General features: G+C 52.7%; 1 protein-coding gene across 1 annotated transcript; it reads left to right on the top strand.

Moving 5' to 3' along the window:
• The first annotated feature begins 1,460 nt into the window (after positions 1 to 1,460).
• Ruvbl1 (RuvB like AAA ATPase 1) lies at positions 1,461 to 23,743 on the top strand. Its single transcript, XM_048356362.1, has 11 exons — positions 1,461 to 1,710; positions 4,880 to 4,966; positions 8,868 to 9,000; positions 13,232 to 13,383; positions 15,541 to 15,630; positions 16,324 to 16,473; positions 18,449 to 18,512; positions 19,450 to 19,648; positions 20,890 to 20,992; positions 22,893 to 22,984; positions 23,346 to 23,743. Exons 1-11 carry the CDS (start codon positions 1,570 to 1,572, stop codon positions 23,503 to 23,505), a joined length of 1,371 nt encoding a protein of 456 aa, XP_048212319.1. The 5' UTR covers positions 1,461 to 1,569; the 3' UTR covers positions 23,506 to 23,743.
• Positions 23,744 to 25,261: the final 1,518 nt, after the last annotated feature.

The following is a 25,261-nucleotide window of genomic DNA, read 5'->3' as shown; positions in this document are numbered from 1 at the left end:
TATTTCGTGTGTGTGTGTGTGTGTGTGTGTGTGTGTGTGTGTGTAATTCTTGGTGGCACTGGGTTCTGTTGAAATTTTAAAAAGAACCACAGGCAGGTGAAGCCACGACCACTCTGGAGCAGCCTCTTACCAAGTCTAAGGTCATAACACCAACATAAAAGAGAAGAGGGTGCCTTGGCATAGTGAGCTGAACAGTTTTGCTTTTATAGCCACAAAGGGTGCAGGACAAGGATGTTTCCACCAATCATCATAGTCCATGCAGATGAAGAGCTGTGTTTTCGTCAATCACAGCAGCCCTTCATGCATTTGAATGACTGTTTACACCAATCACAGACTTTCTTCTGGGCCCCAGGGCACAGGTGGAAATGTCTGCAGGGCCCTTGGGGCTCACCGAGAATTGTTAAGGCAAGAAATCTAGAGCGAACTGTCTGAAACATTTCTGAATGGAGCAAATGCCTTCAAGTGCCAGTGTTGTGCTTTCTCAGCAAAACAGCTGCGATGCCCCGGTAGCATTCCCAAAGGTTCTGGGCGGCTGATGGAGCCGGGCTGCTAGGAGGGCAGCGGGCTGGGAGCCAGAGGGGGTGGTTGGCTGACACTCTTCCACCACAGCAGTCAGGACTCCGGCGAAAAGGCCAGCAGCTGTCAGGCTCACCTTGGCTCCCCACATCTTAGCTTAAGGGAAGAAGGAACGTGGAAGAACCTATCGTTAGTAAGGACTGTCCTATCCCTTGCCCAGCACCCTTGGTCATGCCGCTGGTCTGCCAGGATCGCTAAGGAAGGGCAGCGGCGGCGGGCTGCTCTACACGATGGTCAGTGTCGGGCTGGGAAGATGGCCTAGTGGCAAAGAGTGCTTCTCTCGTATACATGAGGCCCTGGGTTTGATTCCCCAGCACCACATATATAGAAAATGGCCAGAAGTGGCGCTGTGGTTCAAGTGGCAGAGTGCTAGCCTTGAGCAAAAGGAAGCCAGGGACAGTGCTCAGGCCCTGAGTCCAAGGCCCAGGACGGGCAAAAAAAAAAAACAAAAGAAGTGTTTCTGTCACCTTAAGTAAGTGAAGGGAAAGGCCGGAAGGCGAGGAAGGCAAGGGCGGGTGAGCTGGGGTCTCCCCAGGAACACCCCGTTTAGTGACCACATCACCGCTGACGTCCTGAGCCCGCGAAGCGAGGCGACGACGAGCCTCACAGGGGAGGACGCGGGGAGGACGGCAGGGCTGAGGCGCCCCTGGAACCACAACCTGGCGGCCTGGCGCCTCAGCCCCGACCGAGTCCGCATCTTCGGCCTGCGCCGGGACAGGAAGCGCCGGAGCCGGGGGAAGCCGGCCGGGTGGCACAGCCGGAAGTGAGGGGGCGGGGCCCCGCCGAGCCGTTCCGGAGGACGCAGCCCCGAGCCAATGGGGAGTGGAGGTGTTCCCGCTTCCTCCAATGGGGCGCCGGCAGAGGCGGGCCCTGGAGAACCGCCCTAGTAACGGCCGCGTGGAAACCCCGGCGCCGCGGGCTCCACACGCGCCGCCGCCGGCTCCGCACCCGCCGCCGCTTCCCGGGACGCGTCTCGGCTCTGCGCGCGGGAAGATGAAGATCGAGGAAGTGAAGAGCACCACGAAGACCCAGCGCATCGCCTCCCACAGCCACGTGAAGGGGCTGGGGCTGGACGAGAGCGGCCTGGCCAAGCAGGCGGCGTCGGGGCTCGTGGGCCAGGAGAACGCGAGAGAGGTGTGGCGGGGCGTGGGGGGGGCGGCGGGCCCGCGGGGTCCCCACCCGGGGTGCTCACCCGCGGTCCGGGGTCCGCTACCCGCGGCCTCTATCGGAGGTCTCCCTCTGGGGCTTCCAGGGGCCAGGGCCGACCCAGAAGGGCTGGTGGTGGGCTGGGGTGAGGGACAGCCCCAGGCCCTCGGTTCCTGGCTGGTGGAGCCCACTCCGTTGCTCAGCTGGCAACAAGGTGGAGAGGCCTGGCCTTGTGGATAGATAGCAGGTTACTGAGTCAGAGGACAAGTACACCCCTTAAATAACACATTTTGGCCCCCAGGCCCTGGGAGCTGAGAGTGGAACCGGAGAGGAGCAGCCTGGTTTGTCTGCTTTTTCTATGGCCCTTCCAGTTGGGTCCACTTTGATCAAGTGGCATTGATGGGAGGGCTTTGTGCTTTTGTTTTGTAGAGGACAGGAGTGAGGGTGGGTGGGGCTCCCTCCACCTGCCCACTCTTCACTTAGCTTAGAAAGGATTCTTGTGATATATGCCCTCCCGTGTAATTCTGACAGTCACCCTTTCAGCTGCTACTCAGAGTGTAGTGCTGCCCCAGCCTCTGCAGCTACAGAAACAGTTAACAAATGAGGGGAGGCAGCCTCAGCAGGAAAAGTCTGTGAGACTCTCACCTCCAGTTAACCTTGTAGATAAGACCTGACACATTTAATACAATGGGTTACCCTGTTGTAGAAATGGGCAAAAATTAAATTCGACATTTTCAGACCCATATGGTAATGAACTTTGGTACAATACCAACTCAACACTCTAAATTATGATACTTCCAAAATTGACAGCTCAGCTAGTTTGCAGAAATTAAGCATATGTATAGCAAAGCACTGGTGGCTCTTACCTTTGACTAGCTACTCAGGAGGCTGAGATCTCAGACACAGTCATGACTCTTATCTTCAGCTAACTGGCAAAAAGCTATCAATAGAAGCATGGCTCAAATGGTAGAGTGCCAGACATGAGTACAAAAGTCCTGAGTTCAAGCCCTGCACCCATGTGCATACACATAAAAACAAGTGTGTGTATATAGTTTCTATGCACACACTGTACACTGCAACAATAACAGCATATTATATATCAGTAGCCGCAACAACTTGCCTGTGTTCTGGAGTCATCTGAACAGAGGTAGAGAAACACCTAGCACATCCCATTAAAAGAAAAGAAAAAAAAATCAAAGTCTTACTGTTGTAGTTTCTGGCATCTTTTAAGAAATATTTTTTAGTTTCTTGATTATCTAGAAAGAAAAACATTCTAGAGGAACTGTGTGTGTGTGAGAGAGAGAGATGGAGCTTGAACTCAGCCTGGGCACTGTTTGTTTCAGTCTTTTTTCTCAAGGATAGCACTCTGCCACTTGAACCATAGCACCATAGCTCTACTTCCAACTTTTTGGTGGTTAATTGGAGATCAAAGTCTCACAAACTTTCCTGCCCAACCTGGCTTCAAACAGGATCCTCAGATCCCAGCCTCCTGAGTACCTGGGCTAACAGATGTGGCCACTGATGCCCAGGGACATCTTTCAAAACAGCTCTGATAAAGCACTGTCACCACTAAGTATAATAAAGCAGGTGCACGGTGTTTTGCATTTACTGAGGTTCCATATGTACTGTCCTATATCTGTAATACTAGAGAGCATCAATTAAAAGGTATTGATGGAGATTTGAGTCTGCTTTTCCAGTAAAGGGCCCAAATGATGGTACAACATAGTGCTATAAAGAAATATGCTTTCATTCATACAACATTCTAATTTCTCTCCACAAACATCAAAAAACTGTGTGTGTGTGTGTGTGTTTTAAATACAACAGGAAAAAATTAAAAAAACAAAAACTCTAAAACCACTGGGAACATATATTTCTTTTTCTTTTCGAAGTGGTACTGATATTTGAACTCAGGGTTTCATACTTGCTAGGCAAGCAAATAGCTTTACCACTTGATCTATGCCCAGCCCCAAATCTGCCTTGTTGGCTGGTGAGAGCACCATAGAAGACATTCTACAGAAGCAAGTACTGCTTCAGTGTTGTGAGTCACAAAACAACAACATTTCGAACAGAACAGTGTGGTCTTGTATTGTGTGTATGAGTCGGTATTGGGGCTTGAACAACTTAGGGCCTCACATTAGTCTGGCTTTTTTTGCCCAAGACTGGAACGCTACACTTGAGCTCTACCTCCACTTCTGGCCTTTTGTTGGTTAATTAGAGATAAGGGTGGACTTTAATGCTTGGCCTGGCTTTGAACTGAAAATCCTTCTGAGTAGCTAGGATCTCAAAGTGTCAGCCATCAATTTCCTGCTCGCAGTCTTTTTGTCATTCATAGGGCTTGAACTCTGGGCCTGGGTACTCTTCCCGAGCTCTTCAGCTCAAGGCTAGTGCTCTACCACCTTGAGTCACAGTGCCACTTTAGGTTTTCTGGTGGTTACTTGGGGATAAGTCTCACGGGGACTTTCCTGCCTGGGCTGACTTTGAACTGCGATCCTCAGATCTCATTTTCCCTGTAGCTAGGATTACAGGTGTGAGCTATCAGCTCACAGTCTTAAAGACAAATCACTATGTATCACGTATTCAGAGACCTTTTCAGTGGTTTCCACCACGCATAGAATAAAATCCCAACTTTATGATGTACTGTGAATTCCTGGTCTGTGATCCCTGCCACTCTCCTCCACCTTATCTTCCCATTTACCTTGTCACTACAGTTTGGTTACAGAGGACTTTCTGTCCCTTGGATAAGCCAAGGCACCTGATTTGGGATTCTTTTACTTTTCTGTGTCTGCCCCACCCCAGGGCTTTACATATCCGTCAAGTCTGTCCTTAGGCCTCCCTGGGTCACTCTCCTTATCCTTAGAGACCTCCCTAGAGCATCCACTTCCCTAGATCATTCTCGCTGCCCTCCCTAGGCCTCCCCGGATCACCCGCTGCCCTTCCTTCCTGGTAGTGATTTCATGCCATGCTTGTCTAGCGTGAGCTGGCACACAAGGCTTTCTTTGTCTTTTCTCCACTGCCCAGTCCCTACTGCAGTACCACAGTCTCCTGGCCCTTGGGGTTCATTGGATGAGTATGTGGATTGTGTGGACCGACAACTGGATTCCCCTGCCCCACCAAAGCGTTTTATTATTGACTGATTATTTCTTTCTATTGTGTACAGGCATGTGGTGTAATAGTAGAATTAATCAAAAGCAAGAAAATGGCTGGAAGAGCTGTTTTGTTGGCAGGACCTCCTGGAACTGGCAAGGTACTCATTTTGCCTCATTCTTTAAGCTTCCCAAGAGAATGATCCTGATGTCTAAGCCAAATTGAATTCATGTCTTAACTAGTCTTTGTTTAGCTAAATTGGTTATGTGTATGTTTTTAAAACTAATACAATTAAGTGTCCAAAACCCATGCTTCTGAATTTAAATTGTCCTGGCCTACCTCCAGAGAAGAGAGAATGAAGTCCTTAGAGGCTTTCGTCTGTAGAATTTGTCCTGTAACTCTATCAAGCCTCCTCTGTGTTGGAAACCCATTACTGTTGGCCTGGCATCATAAAATCTTCATGGTGACACTTACTGAAGGTAAAGAAAGTGAGTCAGCAGCATTTCTCCAAATGTTAGGTTTCTCCATCATTGTATGAGATGAAAAGGAAAAAGAATTAGAAACAGGACTTTCTCTTTTTTTCTCAGTGTTTAATTTTTTTTATTATTATAAAGGTGATGTATAGAGGGGTTACAGTTACGCAAGTTAGGTAAAGAGCACATTTCTTTTTGGACAATGTCACCCCTTCCCTTGTTCTCCCTGTTTTCCCCTCCCATCCGTACCCACAAGTTGTAAAGTTCATTTTCAACATAATGGTCAGGGCTGGGAATGTGGCTTGGTGGTAGAGTACTGGTCTAGCATGCATGAAGCCCTGGGTTCGATTTCTCAGCACCACATAAACAGAAAAGGCCAGAAGTGACGCTGTGGCTCAAGTAGTAGAGTGCTAGCCTTGAGCAAAAAGAAGCCAGGGACAGTGCTCAGGCCCTGAGTTCAAGCCCCAGGGCTGGCAAAAACAAAAAACAAAAGAAACAACCAAGCAAAACATAATGTTCAGTGAGTACCATTGCTACATTTGTTCACCCTTTGCCCTTCCATTTCTGTGCTTCCCTTTACCCTCCCAAAGACATAAAGGAACAGACAGGATTTCAAAACAACAACAAAAAAAAAAAAAGAGAGAGAGAAAAAAACCTCTTGCTTCTGTTTTCTGGAGTTCATTTAGCTTTTTTTCCCCTCAGAGCTGAGGCCCGAACTCAGGCCTTGCACTTACCAGGCAGGTGCTGTTCCACTGAGCTAAATCCCCAGCCCCGTTCGTTTAGATAAGTGCGATTTTGTATGCTCAGAGGCAGCTAGGCATTGCACTTTGTATTCCTCTCCTAAGTAGAGACAGGATTCTGATCCTCAAAGGGCTTATAGTCATTTCAGGGCAGAACAACTGAAAGTCATGAGAGTACAAGATAACAAGAGTACTGTGGAAGGGACTTGCATACAGTATGCTTGAGGAAGAGGAAAACTGAATGGGGATTGAAGGTCTAAGGGGGTTGGACCAGAAGGTGGTGCTGTCGAGGTTGAGACTTGCTATTTGCTCTTCAGCTGGGAGAGGGTGTGGCTCTAGAGGCAAAGGCCTTGTAGGCAGAGAGAGCAGCTTGTTGGGCTCTGTGTGTGGGAGTCATGCTCCAAACTCACCCGAGCTACGGCCTGAGCTTTGCTCATTCATAGGGCCCCTTAGCACGGGCGAGTAGGAGGCCAGGCTAGCCTGCGTGAGGTGTCTACGCACTGAGACAGGAGGCCCAAGCTAAGATACACCATGTCACTAAACCCATCCGTCTAATGATAATTTTGAAATTGTAACTTAAATGGGCGGCATATCTTATATTGCTGCCCTATAATAGAGGAAGGTGTACTGTGTTTGTGAAAGAATTTCTTTCCTCCAGCTTTAGCATTTGAACACAGGCCCTCCTGCTTTCAAGGCAGGTGCTGTGTCTCTGAGCTAAGTTTCAGTCCTGTGAGGGGTTTTTAAATAGTGAAGGACTGTGCCTCTCCACAGGCAGCATCAGCTCGTCCAGGGCACGTGCCACGGACATGCACACTAGCCCCTCTTTATCCCACCTTCCTGCTCTGCCCAGTTTTCTCTCAAAATGCATCATTTAGAAGCCCCTCCCCCCACCCCCCGAAGTCCGTTGCTGGCAAAGATGCAATGTCATTCTTGTTATGTTGTCCTTGCTGTGAAAGGTAACGACTTACCTGGTATAACACTGTCTCCAGTGCAAATTTACTGCTTGCTACCCGGCGTGGCTTTTGTGGCTGTTGCTGTACAATGAGGATCGCCTGCCGTGGCGAGTCTTTCCAGTTCCTCGGGAGAAGCTGGAGAGCACGATTGTTGCATGCCATGTCCCAGTGTTCAAAAACCAGCAGCAAACGGCATTTTAAAACAGTCACAAGACGCTGTGGGCCGGTCAGCGCCAGTGTACTGGCAACTGGTTTGCTGCTTCTGATCTAACTACCACTTTAACACTTTCACTGGACAGGCACACTTGCCTTGTGGTTAAGGTTACATTGAAAAATAGTGACAGAATTAGGACCAAAGCCAGTCTCTGCCCCACGGGCCAATGCTTTTTGAATTGCCTCTATGCTGATTGCTGTCCAGGTTGTCCTCCTTGAAACCACCACTGGAGGGCGTGGAAGGAAGGTCCAAGGGTCAGTGTGGTGCCTGCCTATAGCCCCCGATGCTCAGAGTGGAGGTGGAGGTGGCAGGGTTGTGGTTCAGGCTGGCTCAGATGGACATAAGAACCTATAGGAAGAATAGCTAAAGCAAAAGGACCGGAGGTATGACGTACGTTGTAGAGTGCTTAGCTAGCATGCATAAGGCTCTGAGTTCAACCCCCAGTACTGCCAAGAAAAGAAAGAAAATATCCAATAGGCACCTTCATGGGTTATCTCAGAGTTCCCATCGTTCTCAAGTCTCAGGCTTCTCCTCACTGTGTTCCTTCACCTCCCTCTTCCTTCACTCCCCACCTTCCCCCCTCCCCCCTCCCCCAGGGTCTTGGAAGTTGACCTCACGCATGTTCTCATTTCAATGTTGAAGAAAGATGAAAATGGCATTCAAAAGCCATGGCATTTCCCAGCCTGTGCCAACTTTATAAAGTGTTTCCTTTCAGGCTTGATATTTAACCAGACCTTGGTTACATCTGGTTTTGTTCTGCTTCTGCCAGATGTAATTGTCTTACCACCTATTGATTTGTAGTTCACAGTAGGGCATGTTAAGTGTGACTTCTTAAGACCAGTTATAGCTCCAAAATGCTGCCTCATATGTTATTCTTCACTGTTTGTGAGCTACTTAACACAAAATGAACGTCTGGCAACTACTTCATTTGTTACTAATGGTTTGTAGACTAGTGTCTCCTGTATTTGTAAAATAAATAAATAAAAATAATAATGTAGTATCTCTGAGAGCCCAGAGTAGTGCTCTGAGCAGGAAACTCAGATCCTGTTTTGAGACCAAGGGGACAGTTTTGAAGACCACCCTAATGATGATGGGACTGAGCTCTAGAATGGTGTTAACAGTGCGTGTACCTCACCGTGTGGTCTTCTGGATTGGGGAGCAAGGCTGTGTTGCTTAACCTGGGTCTCAGTTTCCTCCTTTGCGAATGGAGAATAGTAAGTAGCATCTACTTAGAATGTGAGAGTCATATAAATACTTCAGGTTGGGTCAACACAGAGTAAGGCATAGTGAGCGACAACTTATAAGTACTGGGGTGAGGGCTGGAGATATGGCCTAGTGGCAAGAGTGCTTGCTTCGTATACATTAGGCCCTGGGTTCAATTCCCCAGCACCACATATATAGAAAACGGCCAGAAGTGGCGCTTTGACTCAAGTGGCAGAGTGCTAGCCTTGAGCAAAAAGAAGCAGGGACAGTGCTCAGGCCCTGAGTCCAAGCCCAGGACTGGCCAAAAAAGAAAAAGTATTGGGGTGACTAAAAATGCCATTTATAGCATAAATTGTTTGTGTCTACAGAACCACCAGTTACTCTATGATGTTAACGAGAAGGACTAGACAAGTGGCTCTCCTTGACTGTGGTGTTTCCTAAGGACTAACCAGCTCATCTCCATTCTTCTCCCCTCCAGACAGCCTTAGCTCTGGCCATCGCCCAGGAGCTGGGTAGTAAGGTTCCCTTCTGCCCGATGGTGGGCAGCGAGGTGTACTCGACAGAGATCAAGAAGACCGAGGTGCTGATGGAGAACTTCCGCCGGGCCATTGGTGAGAGCCCCTGGGGAGGGCGTGCGCGCGTCGCTGCCTCGTTTTCCTGAAAATGCCTTTAGGACAGGTGTCACGCTGCTGGTTTGCAAGCAAAATAAAACCAAACTCCAGCTTTTCTAGGTACCAGGTGAACTTTACAGTAAAGGCTGAAGCTTATAATTCTGAGACATGAGGATTGAGATTTGAGAAAGGATCAAGACTCCAGTTAACCCGCAAAAAAGCCGGAAGTGGGATTGTTGCTCAAATGGTAGAGCTCCACCCTTGAGCTGACAAAGCCAACAAGAGCACAAGACCTTGGGTTTAAGCCCCAGTACTGGCACAAAAAGACAAAACCTTGTACTGCTTATAGTTGGGACAGATCTGTCCCTTAATTATGAAAGTAGCATTTTCATGTGATGAAAATAGGTATGGGCTAGGATCGGTGGACAAGGACCGGGATGGATGGGCAAGAGAGGGCTGGGCTGAGTGGACGTAGGCTAGGATCGGTGGATGAGGGCTAGGACCTGTGGCTTTCAGCAGTAGAACATGTGCTCAGCAAGACCTTGAGTTTGATCCCCACATCCTCCACCCCCAAAAGAAGATGTGGCTAGAAAGGGATTTTGTTTTCTCTTTTTTTGGTGGTACTGGGTCTCATACTTGCTAGGTAGGTCCTCTACCACTGAGTCAGTTCCCAGCCTTTTTTGTTGTTGTTTGTAGGGCTTGAACTTGGGGACTAGGTGCTATCTCTGAGCTTTTCTGCTCAAGGCTAATTACTACTTTGAGCCACAGCACCACTTCCAGTGTTCTGGTGGTTCATTGCAGATAAGAGTCTCAGGCACATTCCTGCCTAGGCTGGCTTTGAACCGTGATCTTCAGATCTCAGCCTCCTGAGTAGCTAAGATTACAGGCGTGAGCCACTGGTGCCTAACCTGCATTGGTTATTTTTGAGATAGGGCCTTGCTTTGTGTCCATGTGCTTGATTGGACCTATTTTAGGTGCCCCGTTGTGGCTAGAATGACAGGTGTGTGCTACCATGCCCCACTTTTTTCTGTTGAGAAGTGGACTCTTAGAAATCTTCTGCCCAGGCTTGGAGCTGTGACCCTCCCACATCACTTAAGATCGAGCGCGTGCCCATGGTGCTGGACTCTAAAGAGATTGTTTTGTTTGTTTGCCAGTTCTGGGCTTGAACTCAGGGCCTGAGCTTCTTGTGCTCAAGGCTAGCACTCTGCCACTTGAGCCACAGTGCCAGTTCTGGCTTTTTCCATATATGTGATGCTGAGGAATCGAACCCAGGGCTTCATGCATACAAGGCAAGCACTCTACCACTAGGACACATTCTCAGCCCCTTACTGGGATTTTTTTACTTGTAACATTGGATCTCTTTCCACCTGTTCTTCAAACTTACCTGTACCTCGGGTTTCAACGTCCGTGTGCAACAGCAGTGGTAATGACTCACAGGTTTTCAGGTTTAAAGTCTTAATCAGGTCTGGGAATCTGGCTTAGTGGTAGAGTGCTTGCCTTGTATGCATGAAGCCCTGGGTTCGATTCCTCCGTCCCACAATACACAGAAAAAATGGCGCTGTGGCTCACGTGGTGGAGCACTGGCCTTTAGCAAAAAAAAAAAAAAGCTCAGGGACAGTGTCCAGGCCCAGAGTTCAAACCCCAGAACTGGCAAAAAAAAAAAAAAGAAAAAGAGACATCAAGGCTTAATCATTTGCTTTTTTGAGACAGAATCCTTCTATTTTGCCCAAAGGGCCACAAAATCCTGGGCTCACGTGATCGTCCACCTTAGCCTCCTGAATAGCTCAGACTAAAGGTGCATACCACCTTTTCTATGTGTGCTAATGATTTTCCTTCTCCTTTTTCCTCTCCTCCCTTTCCTCTTCTCCTCTCTTCTTTTTTCTTTTGTTTTTGAGGCAGGGTCTCAAATTCAAGGATTACAATGAGTTTTTCCAGCTCAAGTGCTGGAATTAATTGCGGGCATGTGACTGACTGCCAATGCCATTCTAAAGTTAATGATAGAAATGACATTAGTGCTGTCACGACTACTTCAGATATCTGAATATTTCAAACGCAGTTTTCTGACATGTACCAAATATGACAAAACTGGTTTTCACGTGGGTACATGTACTTGGATTGCTTAAAGGCAGCTTTGACGCTTGAGATTTGAAAAAGTAGAGATGAATGAATACCTTGGCATCTGTGTTGTGATCTGTCGTTTCTGAAGGGAGGGGGCAGTGCATTTCTTTTGATGGCAGCAAGATGCAGGGAAATTTCTTGATCCTAGAACAGAATGAAAGGGCCGGTCATTGACTGTCTACAGAAAGGAGTCTTGCCCGTCTCCTAGCGCCTTTGAATTCCTGTGAAGTTGGTAGAGGGGGTGGGGAGGAAGCAGTGAACCACCAGAAATGAAAAGCCAGAAGTCTCTGCTGTTTCCTTGATGTGTTGAAGGTCGCTGTCAGAGATTTAGAAACCTGAGCCCGTGGATGAAACCTGTGTCATTTGTGTTGTTGTTGCCAGAGATAGCGCCAGCTCAGCCCTTTCCCGGCTAACAGCCGTCGCCATTGTCTGCCACCTGCTTTCCCCACCTGCTTGTCAGCGCGGAGCAACTCCTAAACGAGTGTGGGCACTATTGAGAGATAGGAATGCCTTTCTGCCCCTCCTCAAGAAATCTCATGTCACAGTTGTCTGACAATAAATATGGGTGAGATTCCGTCTGGAAGAATGGTATCTCTGGGATATAACAGGTCTCATTCAAGTTCACTTTAAAAGTACAGACTTTTCCAAGTTTATCACAGTTTTTTGATATACTGTGTTTGCAAAGTTTTTGTCTTGATATTTAGGGAGTGAGATGTTTGGAAGGTAAAAATGTAAAGTGTGTCTTTTGGGGCTGTTCCAAACCCTCCATTTGTAGGCTATCAGATAGGCGGAGTGTGTGTAGAGGGAAGCTTCTCACTGGAGGAGCTGGAAGCCTCTCCTGATGGTGTTTCTGGGGTGCAGCAGGCACCCGGCCCAGTGGTGAGATAAGGCAGCGTTTTCAAGTGGGACGTGATGCACAGTGTAGGGCCCTGCGGCCGGTGTGGCCGTGTGCCGTCGCGCTACGTCCCTGTCGGCGCGGAGGTGGGCACCTGGCCCTGAGGAACAGCTTCTGTCTCCCCCGTCGTGGGAAGGCTTCTGGGCTCGGCTGGGCTGGAAGACCCTCGGGCGTGGTGCGTGCCCTCCGCGGAGCTGTGGAGCGGCCAGGGCCTGGGGAGTTGTGGCTGTGCTCACGTGAGCGCCTCAGCTCAGGGCTGCACACGCGCCCGTTTCCTGCCGTTCCGTGCATACGTGCACACAGTGCACGAAGCACACGTGTACAGTTGGGTTACGTAAAAGGGAACCCATGTTGCCAGTACCCCGGAATACCTTTTCACTGGGCTGGGCTTGCTTATCAAAGTTCTGGTGCTCTTCATTTCTAACGTAGCATAGTTCTTTCTGCTTTTAAACTTCAAGTAAACATAACCACAGTTTTATTTTCTTAGGTGCTTGGCTTCTGTGTCCATGTACATGTGTGAAATAAAAAGGAAACACCAGTTACTAGTGATGACGACTGTTTTAGAAATAACAGGGAAGCATTTTAATGTCAGTGTTTTTCAGCTGTCACCTCTATTGTGGGGAATAAATGCTTTAGAAGTGATTAGTTTTATTGTTGTGACGTTGGGCAAATTGTGGAAGCACCCACTGCAAATTATACAGGACCATTTGGGACATCTGTCAGTGCGCTGTGAGGAACTGCTGGAGGTCGGAGTGCTTGGCAGGGCCACCTCTGACCCCAGGGTCACCTCTAGCCCCCAGGGTCACCTCTAACTCCCCCCCTCACCCCCATTGTGATAGTAGGCCTTGCTCTGGCCTCAGGATGTCAGATGTGAGTAATGAGTTCTTCTATGGGCTTCAAAGTTTCCTTTGAGAATCAGAAAAGCAGGAAATAATAGCTCTGAGGTTCTGTAGCCGTTGATGGGTGAGAATGAATGCTAGATTAGCCACTAAAGATAAATTTTCTTCTCGCATAGTTGTAAGCCTACAACAATGTTGAGAGTTTATAGCTTGTATGTCTAGTTCTAGATTTGAACCTAGGAAGAAAATCCTTTTAAACCGTTGAAGTAAAATCACTTTTCCACATTTCTCAAAAATGCTTGCAATTTGCACGTGTGTATTTGCACGTGTATTTCCTTTCTACTCTGAACTTTTGCAGTGAAGGCTGATTCTCTTCCAGGGCTGAGAATAAAGGAGACCAAGGAAGTTTATGAAGGTGAAGTGACAGAGCTCACTCCGTGTGAGACAGAGAACCCCATGGGCGGCTACGGCAAGACCATCAGCCATGTGATCATAGGGCTGAAGACGGCCAAAGGCACCAAGCAGCTCAAGGTGAGCACACTCGCGGCTGTGGGCGGAGGCCCTGTGTCCTGCGGAGAGATCCGGAGGGCGAGTGGCTGCAGGCTGCTGGGCTGGGGCTTTGTGTGCCCTGAGCACAGTCTCACCCCTGTCCTGCAAACCTTCTGTGGGCAGGCCTGGGGTGCCTCGGAAGAACGAGGACGAGGGCGAGGGCGGGGGCAGAAGCATGCCCTGCCCCGGGCAGCCACGCCCACATCCACTCACTGCACACAGGAGCGGCCTGTGTCACAGGACGGCCGGACAGTTACCATAAATGACCTTGAGTGGTATCTGGCCATTGTGAGAGCTTCAAGGAGAGGGAGGGGTTGAGTGGGGAAGAGGAGGGGCAGAGGGGGAGAGGGAGGGCAGGGGCAGGGAGGTGGTGTGGTGCGGGTTGCAGGCGTCCAGGGATCACTGTTCTGTGGTGAGAAGTAGGGGGTGTCCCCAGCGCCTCTTGGGGGTGTAGCTGCCAGGCCCGGGCTCACTGCTTCAGCAGACGTTTCATCTGCAGCTGCTTAAGCCTCTGATTTCCCTCAGGTTGCAGATGAGTAGATGGAGGCTCATAAAGAGGTTACACAGCTATTTTCTGACTCTACCGCTAGTCAGGTGCAGGGCTGAGTCCCAACCGTTACTTGCTGTGTGACCTTTGTAAGTCATTTGAGCTCTCTGAGACTCAGTGTTCTCATCTATAAACTACAGTGGAGTGGCCATATAATATCTGTCTTTACTCTGTTCTACAATTTTATGGTTCTTTGGTTCTGTAAGGTTGTTTCTTGGTCACAGCTTTATGGAGATCGTAAAAATGTCATTTTGTCAAAGGGTCATTTTTCTTTTTCCTAACAGGGATTTCATCTCAGGAGCTTGCTTCTGCAAATAATCTCTTTTATACCTACTCCATATCACTTCCATCCTGCATTAATTAGATTTCTTAGTAGGTATGCCACCTTTTCAGTCATGACATGCTCAGTCAATTCATTTTGGAAATTAACCAGTATAAAATGCTTGAGGCAAAAAGAAAGTACACTCTTCAGTGTATCTCATGTTAAAACAAGGCGTACCGCTTAGTTCAGCTGCTTACACAGCCGTTTTGCACATTTTCTTTAAGAACATAGTGTAAAAGGAAGGAAGACCACTGCCCGCACCCGAGCAAGACACTGGGTGGGAGGAGAGCGGCGAGAGCGTGGTCCTCCCTGTCCTGCCAGCCCTGAGCATTGCCGCCGTTGTCCGCAGTGCCTCCCAGAGGCCGGCAGCCCACGCGCCAATGGGGCAGAGCAGCTTGAGCCTGGGTCGCAGCCGCTGCTTTTTAATAGTTGTATTGAGATGTAATTTAAATAGAACATATTCATCGTAAGCATGCAATGCAAAGAATCTTAATGTATTTACATAATCATACAGCCATCGCCACCTCCTACAGAAGCCTCAGCCTACGCCACAGACAGGTGCTCCTTGTCCCAGCCTTAGCCCCGGCCACCACTAATCTGTTTCCTTTTCTGTAGGTTTCTCTTTTGGGAGACACTTCTTTGGCATAGAATCACACGTGTGTGCTTTTGTGTGTGTCTTTTTTCACTAAACCCTCAGTCCTTGCTCTTTAATTTTGTTTTTTTCCATCACAACCATGTTAGGTAACGTAGACCTTCTAGAAGTTTGGCCTAGAGAAACTCAGTCTAACAAAGGAGGTCCCTGGAGATGCATCCCCAGGGGCACTTGCTCTGGCAGCCTGCAGCGAGGCCGGGGGCCTGGAGTGTGCCCTTGTCCTTCCCGTGTTAGTCAGCAGGCAGGCCAAGCAGTGGCGCGCACACCGGGGTCTGAGGGACGGCCTGGGCTGGTGGAAGTGTTTCCCCATCTGCGATGACACCGCTTGCTGATGCGTGGATGAGAGCGCTGGGCCTCAGCTCCCTGCAGAAGGCCCGCCTGGCCCGAGGCGCGGGCAGGTGCCTCCTGTGGAGAGCTCCACTGCCGCCTGTGGGAGCAGCAGAGACACCTTGCTCTTTGGAGAGGGGTTAGGGTCGATGTCCACCGTGTCCCAGCCTCCGAGGGCAAGGGAGGAGGGGCGGTCCCCTGCGTGCCCGCCTCACCTCACCACCCCTGCCTTCCTGGGCCGCCTGTGGAGCACACAGCTGTCTGAGTCACCTTTGTTTGTTTGTTTTGAAGCTGGACCCCAGTATTTTTGAAAGCTTGCAGAAAGAGCGCGTGGAAGCTGGAGATGTGATTTACATTGAGGCCAACAGTGGGGCTGTGAAGGTAACACCTTCCTGGGGACGGAGTGCCGGGTGTGACGGGTGCTGTGGGGAGCCGCGGGGGGCCCAGGCAGCACTCGCCCCTCACATGGAGAAAAGTTTGCTTCCCTTTATCTTCATCCTGTAACCTTCTCATGATTAAAGCATGCCGTCCGTTAAGAAAATACTAGAGCCTGTTTGGAGGGGAAATGCACCCGGTAAGAAGCCAAAACAACTTTAGTCATTTTCAAATTGAAATGTGCAGTGTATTTAATCTTCCTTTTATCTCTTTGGTATTTGCTTCCCAAGATGTATGCATGTGGGAAGGAGCGCCGCCTGAGGTGGCGTTCTCCCTCTATCTGATCTCAGCCCCCGGTACAGTGCTCCTCACTGTTTAATGGATGAGCATAATGCTTCCTATCTCGAGCAAATCACCCACCTACAAAGGCGTCTGCGCGGCTCCTCTCCCTGTCTCCAGTTAATCCACGGGATTTGCCCTTTATCAGGAGTTGCACACAGTTGAGAGAAACGGAGAAGGGAGCAAACTCTCGGGGAGAGTGTCCGGTGTCTCCAGCCGGGAGTTCACGCAGTGATGAGCAGATAGCTTTCCTCTGCTGGCAGGTTTGGGGCGCCAGCACCCTGAAACCTTTATCTCACTCAGCACTGCCCTCTGGGGACCGGCAGCATGCACTCACCAGGGGCTCATGTTTCTCTGCAGAGGCAGGGCAGGTGCGACACCTATGCCACAGAATTTGATCTTGAAGCCGAAGAGTATGTTCCCCTACCCAAGGGGGACGTACACAAGAAGAAGGAGATCATCCAGGATGTGACTCTGCATGACCTGGACGTGGCCAACGCCCGGCCCCAGGTACGGCGACCGCTGCCCCCGTGGGCTTCGGCTGTGTCTGTGGCACAGGTCCTTTCCTGTCTGTGGTGTTCGTCACAGGAGTGCCCCACCTCCTTTGTTCCTCGTCCAAGGCACCGGTCCCAGGTGGTTTCCTGTGCTTTGTTTTTTGTCTCAGTGAGCAGTCTGGCCCAGCACCAGCCGGCCTTCCCGTGGCTCCTCTCCAGGACCGGGCTTCTGGCTCGGCCTGCCCTAGGTGTAGGTGTCTGTGGCCGAGGGTGCGCGTCTTCGGTGAGCCCCAGGTGGGATTGCAGAAGACCAGGCAAAGCGAGGTTTGCCTTTGCTTCTCCACCGCCCCTCCTAGCTCCTGTGGTTTGAACGTCGAGGGGGAGCTGTGCTGGTTCCCCTAGACAAGTGGTGGACACTCAGCAGCTTGTCTAACAAACGGAAGTATTTCGTCACTTTATGACACTTCTGAGAAGTGTACGCTTCGCTTATTTGTTTAACTTTCTATTTTGTCCTGGGGCTTGAACTCAGGGCCCGGGTGCTGTCCCTGAGATTTTTTTGCTGAAGGCTAGTGCTCTACTACTTTGAGCCAAAGCTCCACTTCTGGGGGTTTTTTGGCCGTTAACTAGAAATAAGAACCTCATGGACTTTCATGCCTGTCCTGGCTTTGAACCACAACCCTCAGATCTCAGCCTCCTGAGTAGCTAGGATTACCGGCCTGATGACCACTGGTGCCCAGCTTAGAACTGTGTGCTTCAAAGAAACAAAGCACAGCTGTTCCCCGCTGATGGTCGCTCTTCACTAGCGGGTGGATGCCAGCTTTCTGAAGCTTGGTCTTGGGTGCTCTGTGCTCCTTCCAGCAGGGCAGTTTTGAAGATCAGAAGTGAGTACTTGGGAAGTTATTATGCTTAGCTAGTTGACAGTTAGTGAGCACCTACAGGTCACCAGGTGACCACCAAGTCCTGGAAAGCGACACGGTCCCAGCCCTCTTCTTTCCGCCTTTGTGGTTAGGCGATGGCAGGAAGATGCTCACCAGCAAATCTGCCATTCCACGGCAGGATGGTTCAGGTCGGGGCCGGGGCTGGTGCGGCCCTGTGGCAGAGGCTAGTGAGACAGGATGTGGGAACCTGTGGCCCCGGTGCTCACTCTGAGAGTCCCTCTGTGCCCCCAGAAGCGGAGGCGTGGGGAGGGGACCTTGAGGAATGGCCTTCCTGGCAGATGGCACTGGGTCATAGCGGGGCTGGGGGCCTGGGGACATAGTCATCCAAGGCCCCTTCTTCATGAGGAGGATCTGTGTGATTCTTAGAGGTAAGGGGGGCCTCTAAAAAGAATCCCTCTGTTGCTGGGTGCATTGGATCGTGCCTGCGATTCTAGCTGCTCCAGACGGTGTGATCCGGAGATGACTGTGATTTGAAGCCAGCCTGGACACAAATAAATGTTTGTGAGAACCCATCTCAACCACTAGAAAGCTGGGTATGCTGGTGCGTGCCTATCATCTTAGTTGCATTGGAAGGGTAAGCAGGATGCCAGCCTAGGCAGGCCTGGGCCAAAAGAACTCTATTGGAAAAAAATAACAAAAGCAAAAAGGGAGTTATGCTTCAAGTGGTACAGTACCTGCCTTGCAAGCATAAGGCCCAGAACTGCGACAAATAAATTGTCAGCCCCGTGCTGGCGGCTCTTGCCCGTAGTCCTAGCTACCCAGAGGCTGGGGTCTGAGGATTGCAAGTGGAAGCCAGTCCAGGGCAGGAAAGTCTTTGAGAATCTCACCTCCAGTAAGCTACTCAGAAAACGCTGGAGGTGGCTCTGTGGCTCCACTGAGCAAGGCCTGAGTTCAAGCCCCACGACTGGCAAAAAGAAAGAAAAACAGCCATTTGTCTTGTGTTGAGTAACTCCTGTTTTTCCTGGGGCCCCAAGCTCAGCTTGGAGGCAAAGGTAGGAGGCTTTTGCAGCCTCCCGGAGAGCAGACTGACCACCCGGCTCTGCACTTCCACAGGGGGGACAAGACATCCTGTCCATGATGGGCCAGTTAATGAAGCCCAAGAAGACAGAGATCACAGGTGAGCGAGGCCCCCAGCAGAGTGGCTCTCGGGTCCTGTCCCCCTCAGCCTCTGCGGGCTCTGGCCATGCACCGTCACTTTCTGGTCCCGCAGACTTAAGCGTTGCCAGGCAATGTCCTGGCAAGCAGTAGGCTGCTCCGCCGCTGCCCACAGCGCTGCCGGAAACGCTGCCCTGCTTCTCCTGAGCTTTCGTGCCCTCTTTTGCCTCAGTACCTCTACAGCTTTGTGAACTTCAGTGTGCGTTAGGCATGAAAACTGCTGTTGCCTTGGAGGTTTCTGCCAGTGGAGCCGTGAGACCTCCGGCAGAGCAGCGGTACCAGCCGCCACGTGCGGTGGCTTTGAGTGTGCTCTCTGACAGCGGCACCCTAGCAGTGGTGGCGGAAGACTGTCTCTATGAGCCAGGTCCCTCTGGTGACACAATGGAGCCCTTTGCAGCGTGAGGGCTGTGGCCTTGGATGGGCTGTGTAACTTGGAGACCAGCTTTTCTTCAGCTTGCTTCCCACCCTGCTCCCCCAGAGACTCCCACGGCACTTGACTGAAAGTTAATTAACCTGAGCATTGTCACACAGGGCCACAGGAAAGGGTCACTTACTCAGTCCTGGACAGGAAAATTTGCATATGAAAACACATCAGAAAGGGTTCCCACACCTGGTGTCTCGGCTGCGGTGAGGAGCTAGGTGGGATGGGGAGAGATAATAGGGCTCAGCAGGGAGAGTGACAGGCCAGCTCGGGCTGGGCGCCCCTCCTGTGCGAAGCATTGTCAGCGCATCTCAAGGAGACGGCCAGCTGGGGGGTGATTTGGTGTGATTGCTCCTGCTGGGGTGAGCCTGCAGCGAGGCAGGGGTCACGGGGTCGCAGTGGGACGTGGTGGAGAAGAGGGCACGGCTGTTTCTCCCTTCGGGTGCCAACCCGACCTGCCCGTTCCCCCATCGCCTAGACAAGCTTCGCGGGGAGATCAACAAGGTGGTGAACAAGTACATCGACCAGGGCATCGCGGAGCTGGTTCCGGGAGTGCTGTTCGTGGACGAGGTGCACATGCTGGACATCGAGTGCTTCACGTACCTGCACCGCGCCCTGGAATCGTCCATCGCCCCCATCGTCATCTTCGCGTCCAACCGCGGCAACTGCGTCATCCGGTAAGGGCTGCCCTGGCCTCCCGCCTCCCGTGCTGCTGCCCCTCCTGGGGGTCGGGAGCGGGGACATAGCACCGAGCCAGGCGCCCTCTCCTGGTGGGAGGTGTCAGGACTCGCAGCACGCCTCAGGCTCCGGTCCTCAGGCTAGCGAGGAGAGGTCCACTTCATTCAGGAGCGAGGAACCGGGCTTGCAGTGCCCTCCGCCCGCCTCAGGCCCCCCTCACAGGGCCACTGCCTGTTGGACAGTTGGAGGTGTTCCTGTGGTGCTTACCCACCCACCAGTGTGTGCCCAGAGCGGGCCTGTGCTGGGTCACTACCCTGCATCTTGCACGAGTTAGTGTGCGTTTCTAGAAGCGTGTGGTGCTGTTATGCAAAGGCAGCTTGCTGAGTTCTGAGCAGAGCCGGGCGGTGGCCTCCCAGCCCAGCCTGTGCACCTGGAAGCTGCGCACAGTAACAGATTTGATCACCCGACTGGCAAAATACTAAATTTTTGCTTGTTTTGTTTTTGTTGCCAGTCCTGGGGCGTGGACTCGGGGCCTGAGCACTGTCCCTGGCTTCCTTTTGCTCAAGGCTAGCACTCTGCCACGTGAGCCACAGCGCCACTTCTGGCTTTTTCTATATATGTGATGCTGAGGAATCGAACCCAGGGCTTCATGTATACGAGGCGAGCACTTTACCCCTGGGCCATATTCCCAGCCCCAAAATACTAAATTTTATTTATTATTAAAATGATTGAAAATAGGTGGGAGGCCTAGCCAGGAACAAACTTCTGGGATTCAAGACCAAATCTGCAATTTTAGCCAAAATGAAATGATTAACTTTTTTTTTTTTTTGCCAGTCCTGGGGTTTGAACTCAGGGCTGGGGTTTGAACTCTGAGCTTCTTCTCCACAGCACCACTTCTGGCTTTTTCTGCATATGTGGTACTGGGGAATGGAGCCCAGGGCTCCACACATGCTAGGCAAGCACTCCACTGCTCGGCCACCTTCCCAGCCCTGCTGGACTGTTTTGTAAGGAGCAGGGCTGTTTGCTGCCCCACGCCCAAGTCTGGCTGTGCTTCGGGCGTGCCTTCCCCTTCGCCAGCTTTCCCAGACACCAGCGGGACCGTGTCTTCTTGAGCTGATTTGCCCGCTCTGGTCTGGCTCTGATTCTCTTGGGCCACTGAGTGGCTGCTTTGTGGCGGGGCCACCGCCGTGGCGGGGCTGGCGCTGTCTGCCCCTGGTGATGGGGGACCCTGCCCTTGCAGCGGCACCGAGGACGTCACATCTCCTCACGGCATCCCCTTGGATCTTCTGGACCGCGTGATGATCATCCGCACCATGTTGTACACACCCCAGGAGATGAAGCAGGTGAGCCTCCGGTCCCTCTCCCCACCCCCACCTCGGTCCCTCCCGTCCCTCACGCGCGCGCACGCACACACACACACCCCTCTGCCTCTACCCCGTCTCTCCTGCTCCACCCCCACCCCTTCCCTGATCCCTCCCGTCCCCTTGTCCCGTCCGCCCCCCTCCCCCCACCGCCGCCCTCCCCCGTGGCTTGGGCTTCGTCTGTGAGGTGGTCTGAAGGTAGCAGATCTCCACTGGGGATCTTGGCTGCGCTCTCTTCTACTAGATCCCTTTCTGATAAAGTTGAGGGGGAAGGTAATTGAAGGGATGGACTTGCTGACAGCTGTTGAGCCACCAGCCCTAAGGAAAGGAGGCCAGGGCTGGTGGTGAAGAGGCTGTGTGAGGCTGCTTTATTCTGAGGGTGCAGCCGCACTTGTCCCTGCAGAAATCCCCTGTGGGAGCACGAGCTGTGTGCCCCACCTGCCGGGCTCCTGACACCTGCTCCTCACTTCTGCAGGGTCCTGCCAGGAAAGGCCACCCACACAGGGGCCAGGGGCCCCGCGAGTGCTTTGTGGCTAATGACTGAATGGCTGGAGTAGTGGGGTGCCCTCCGGAGGCCTGCTCCTGAGTTGTAGGTCTGTCTTAGATTAGAGCGGTAGCAGGACCCTGGGGCCAACCACTGTTCCCCCTGCCATCAGAGGCACACACCACACTGGTGGAACCGCAGGGCTGGAGGTTACACAGAGACCAAGTGACAGGCTCGGCCCACGGGGGACCCGCCAGAGCCCCTCTGCAGTGCTTGGCACATGCCACAGCCGAGCCCGCAGAACCCAAGGCCTCACAGGGGCATGTTAGGAACATGCGTGCTCTCCACGGAGCCCCCTAGAGTTTGAGGGATTCCCAGGGAACCTTTCTTGGCAGGCCCCAAGGCTTCCATCTCCAGCCCTGGCTGAAGCTCTGCTGTTGCATTTGTCTTCATTGATACCTGGCGTCGAGTAGAGCCAGGAGCAGGCCTCTGCCTGCCAGCTGGTTATTTGTTTGCTGGCCTCGGGCCTGTCCAGTCCCTTCCCGGGCCCCTCTGCTTAGCTGTGTTTAGCCTCGAGCCTGATGGTGTGGCCCCGGTGCACAGGCTGGCTCTCGGCCTGCGTGGGGGGACCTACTAAGTCTGAGCGTCTGGACAGAGCCATAGCTTTGCTGGCACTGGCAGCATCCTGCGGTAGTGTCAGTCCGGTGCGAGCTGGCTTGCTCAGCTCTGCCCCACCCCGTGCACTTTGGCGAGCCTTTCCAGGGCCATCCCCATCCCGGAAGGCCTTGCTCCTCGTTTCCTAACCTCCCCTAAGGTCGGAGCTAAGACTCCCGTGTTTCCTAGTTCCTGTGCCTCTGTCCTGGGTGTGTTTTTACGGCTTTAATTTAAACAAGGGCTTCTTGATATCTTGTTTACGGAGCTGCCAGAGTGAAAAATTCCTGTATTATATGAGGCTCGAAGTCCTCGAGTTATCTCGGCTGCACAACACCCAGCATCATTATCCTGCTGGCCCTTATCACTCAGCGGGGGCGCCTGGGAGGCCCCTGCCACTGCGTGTGCCAGGGCGCGCCGCGGCAAGCACCCCCCTCCCCCGCCCAGATGAGAGCTCCCAGCATGTCACAGGGGCTGGTAAATCTGTAAAAGTAACTTTTTTGATTTATTTAACCCGTCGTACTTATCAAGCAAATAAAAACGTCTTCTCCTCCCATGGGCTCCCGTGCCACAGGGGAGGTCAGAGCTGGGGGCGCCCCGCCCCGTCAGGAGCCCTGCCCCGCCCCGTCAGGAGCCTTGCCCCGCCCCGCCCCGTCAGGAGCCTCGCCCCGCCCCAGGACTGCAGGCTGGCTGCGGACGGCGCCGGGGGCTGGTTGCCACTGGTGACGTGTTTTTCTGCTCCCAAAGATTATCAAGATCCGAGCGCAGACAGAGGGCATCAACATCAGCGAAGAGGCCCTGAACCACCTGGGGGAGATCGGCACCAAGACCACTCTGAGGTGAGCAGGTAGATCCAGACCTGGCAGAGCTGCCCAGGGCCCCGGCTGCGCCTGCTCTTGTTGACCTGGGGGCACAGCCTAGGTCAGAGTTCAAACCCCAGTAACGCTGAACATTTCCGGTGAGTTTTCCATGCCTTGGATAGGTCCTGGGCCTTGAATACAAAACGTTCCCACCGGTTGCTTGCCTGGCACCTCTGCTGTTTGCGGCCTGTCAAGTACCAGAGGAGGCGCGCTGCCTGGCACCGGCAACCTGGCTCTCTGTAGACGGGGCTGGGCCGCAGCCGTGTCATCTGCGTGCGGGCCTGGGTCTCCTCCGCCCGCCGGCCTGCCCTCACTCCACCCCCGCCTGGGCTCACTGCAGGTACTCGGTGCAGCTGCTGACTCCAGCCAACTTGCTGGCAAAGATCAACGGGAAGGACAGCATTGAGAAGGAGCACGTAGAGGAGATCAGTGAGCTTTTCTACGACGCCAAGTCCTCGGCCAAGATTCTGGCTGACCAGCAAGATAAGTACATGAAGTGACTGCGCGCTGGGGTGCAGCAGGGCCCGGCCCTGGCACCGGGGGCTGCCCGCCGGCTGGCCGGGCTTGCTGCACCCCACAGCCCTGTCAGCCCCGCCCGTGCGGAACGCCTCCCTCGCCGCTGCTTTGAAGGAAGGAGCCCTTCTTCCTGGCGCGCCAGCCCGTCCAACCTTGGGAAAATACGCTTTCATAGTACGTGTGACGTCCTGGGGGAGGTCCCCAGTACAGTTTTTTTAAAAAGGAAATAAATTTCAGGACTGTTTTAAATTCATAGAATTTTTGTGAAGACTTCAAAGAGTTCCCACCCTCACTGCGCCCCTTTCCTGTCCGTCCCCCTCTCCCCCCGTCCCCCCCAACCCGCGCTCCAGTCACTGAGCCCTGTGGGGCTGCAGTCCCGCCTCCCGTTTGCCTGTCCTGTCGGTCCTGCCTCTCATTCAGCACGTGGGGCTGGCAGTGCCCCTCCGCGCCTCTGGTCTGTGGCGGTCTCTTTGATCTTCTCGTGTGGACGTCTGACTGCGGGGGCGCCAGGCCGGGTCTTCTGCCGGTTGCCCCCAGTGGGCACTTGTGGGTGTTGTCGTCATGCGTGGCCTGGGACTGTGGGTTTGGGAGGATGGCGTGGCCACCCCATCGCTGGTGAGGCTCCTCTCCTGCGCTCTGGCAGGTCCCCTCCCGCCTCACCTCTCTGCTCTAGCAGGTGGTGCTCTCACTCAGCTTTCGTTCACAGCTGGAGCCCGGCTCAGCCTTCCTCGCTGTGGTTGTGTTTAAGGTGGTGTCTCGCTGGCTGCCTGGGTTGCGTTTCCCCATGGTGGGTTGCCAGCTGTGACAGGTGTGCACCCAGTGCCTGCCCAGCTATTGATGGAGCCTCACAAATTGCCCTGGCTGCCGGCATCACCCTGCAGTCCTCGAGGAGCTGAGGTTACAGGCTTGCTGGTCACTGTCGGGGGGAGGGCTTGGGCTCCCCCCCACCCCCCCAGGAACTGGCACAACTGCAGGTCATTCACCGCTGTCACTGGCCTTGAGGGGTGGGGAGCTGATTGCTGGCCTGGAGCTTGCGATCGCCCCTCCTCGGCCTGCGTGCTGGGCATGCAGACATGTGCACACCCGTCCAAATGCACTTGGGTGGTTAAACAATCTTTTGTTGCCCAGACTGATCCAGCCTTCACCCTGAGTTGACCTCTCCGGTCCCATGTGTCCTCACTGGCACCTGGTGCCCCAAGGATAGCCAGTTCCCTGCAGGCCGGGCAGCTCGGGACAGAGGCCAGCCACTGCAGCAGTGGGCCTGTGTCTGGCCCTTGGGTGTCCCCGTGGCGGGGGGTCGGGGGGTCAGCCTGACGCATGCCGGGTGGGAAGGAGGGATCCCTCTGCAACTCAAACCTTATTAGAAAAATGAGGGGTTGGAGGGGTGGGCCAGTTGGTAGCGTGCTAGCCAGTGAGGTAAAGTGTCAGGTGAGTTTGAGTCCCAGTCTCGGACCAAAAAAGTGCAAAGGGCCAGATGGCAGTGGCTCCCACCCGTGCGTGGCCTGCTCTACCCGGAGGCTGAGCTCTGACTGCAGTTCAGAGAGAGCCTGGGCAAACAGGCTCTCAGGCTTATCCCGAGTTAACCAGCAAAATGTTGAAACTGGCGGCATGGCCCACGTCGAGCAAAGTATTAGGCCCGGAGTGCAAGCCCCAGTTCAGGCACAAGAAAAGCGAGTGATGCTGAGGTGTGGGTAGGGCTGGGCCTGGCACTGTTTATTTCATTTCCTTTTCTTGAGACAA

The sequence above is a fragment of the Perognathus longimembris genome, chromosome 10, assembly GCF_023159225.1.
Source record: "Perognathus longimembris pacificus isolate PPM17 chromosome 10, ASM2315922v1, whole genome shotgun sequence".
NCBI lineage: Eukaryota > Metazoa > Chordata > Mammalia > Rodentia > Heteromyidae > Perognathus > Perognathus longimembris.
The sequence above is the reverse complement of the archived record's forward strand: the minus strand, read 5'-3'. Positions and strand labels throughout refer to the sequence as shown.

Excerpts from the sequence above, each read along its gene's own strand:
- Ruvbl1 (XM_048356362.1), top strand. The coding sequence starts at position 1,570 with ATGAAGATCGAGGAAGTGAAGAGCACCACGAAGACCCAGCGCATCGCC. Across the intron at positions 16,474-18,448 it reads TGGCCAACGCCCGGCCCCAG|GGGGGACAAGACATCCTGTC; the intron begins GTACGGCGACCG and ends GCACTTCCACAG. Across the intron at positions 18,513-19,449 it reads CAAGAAGACAGAGATCACAG|ACAAGCTTCGCGGGGAGATC; the intron begins GTGAGCGAGGCC and ends CCCATCGCCTAG.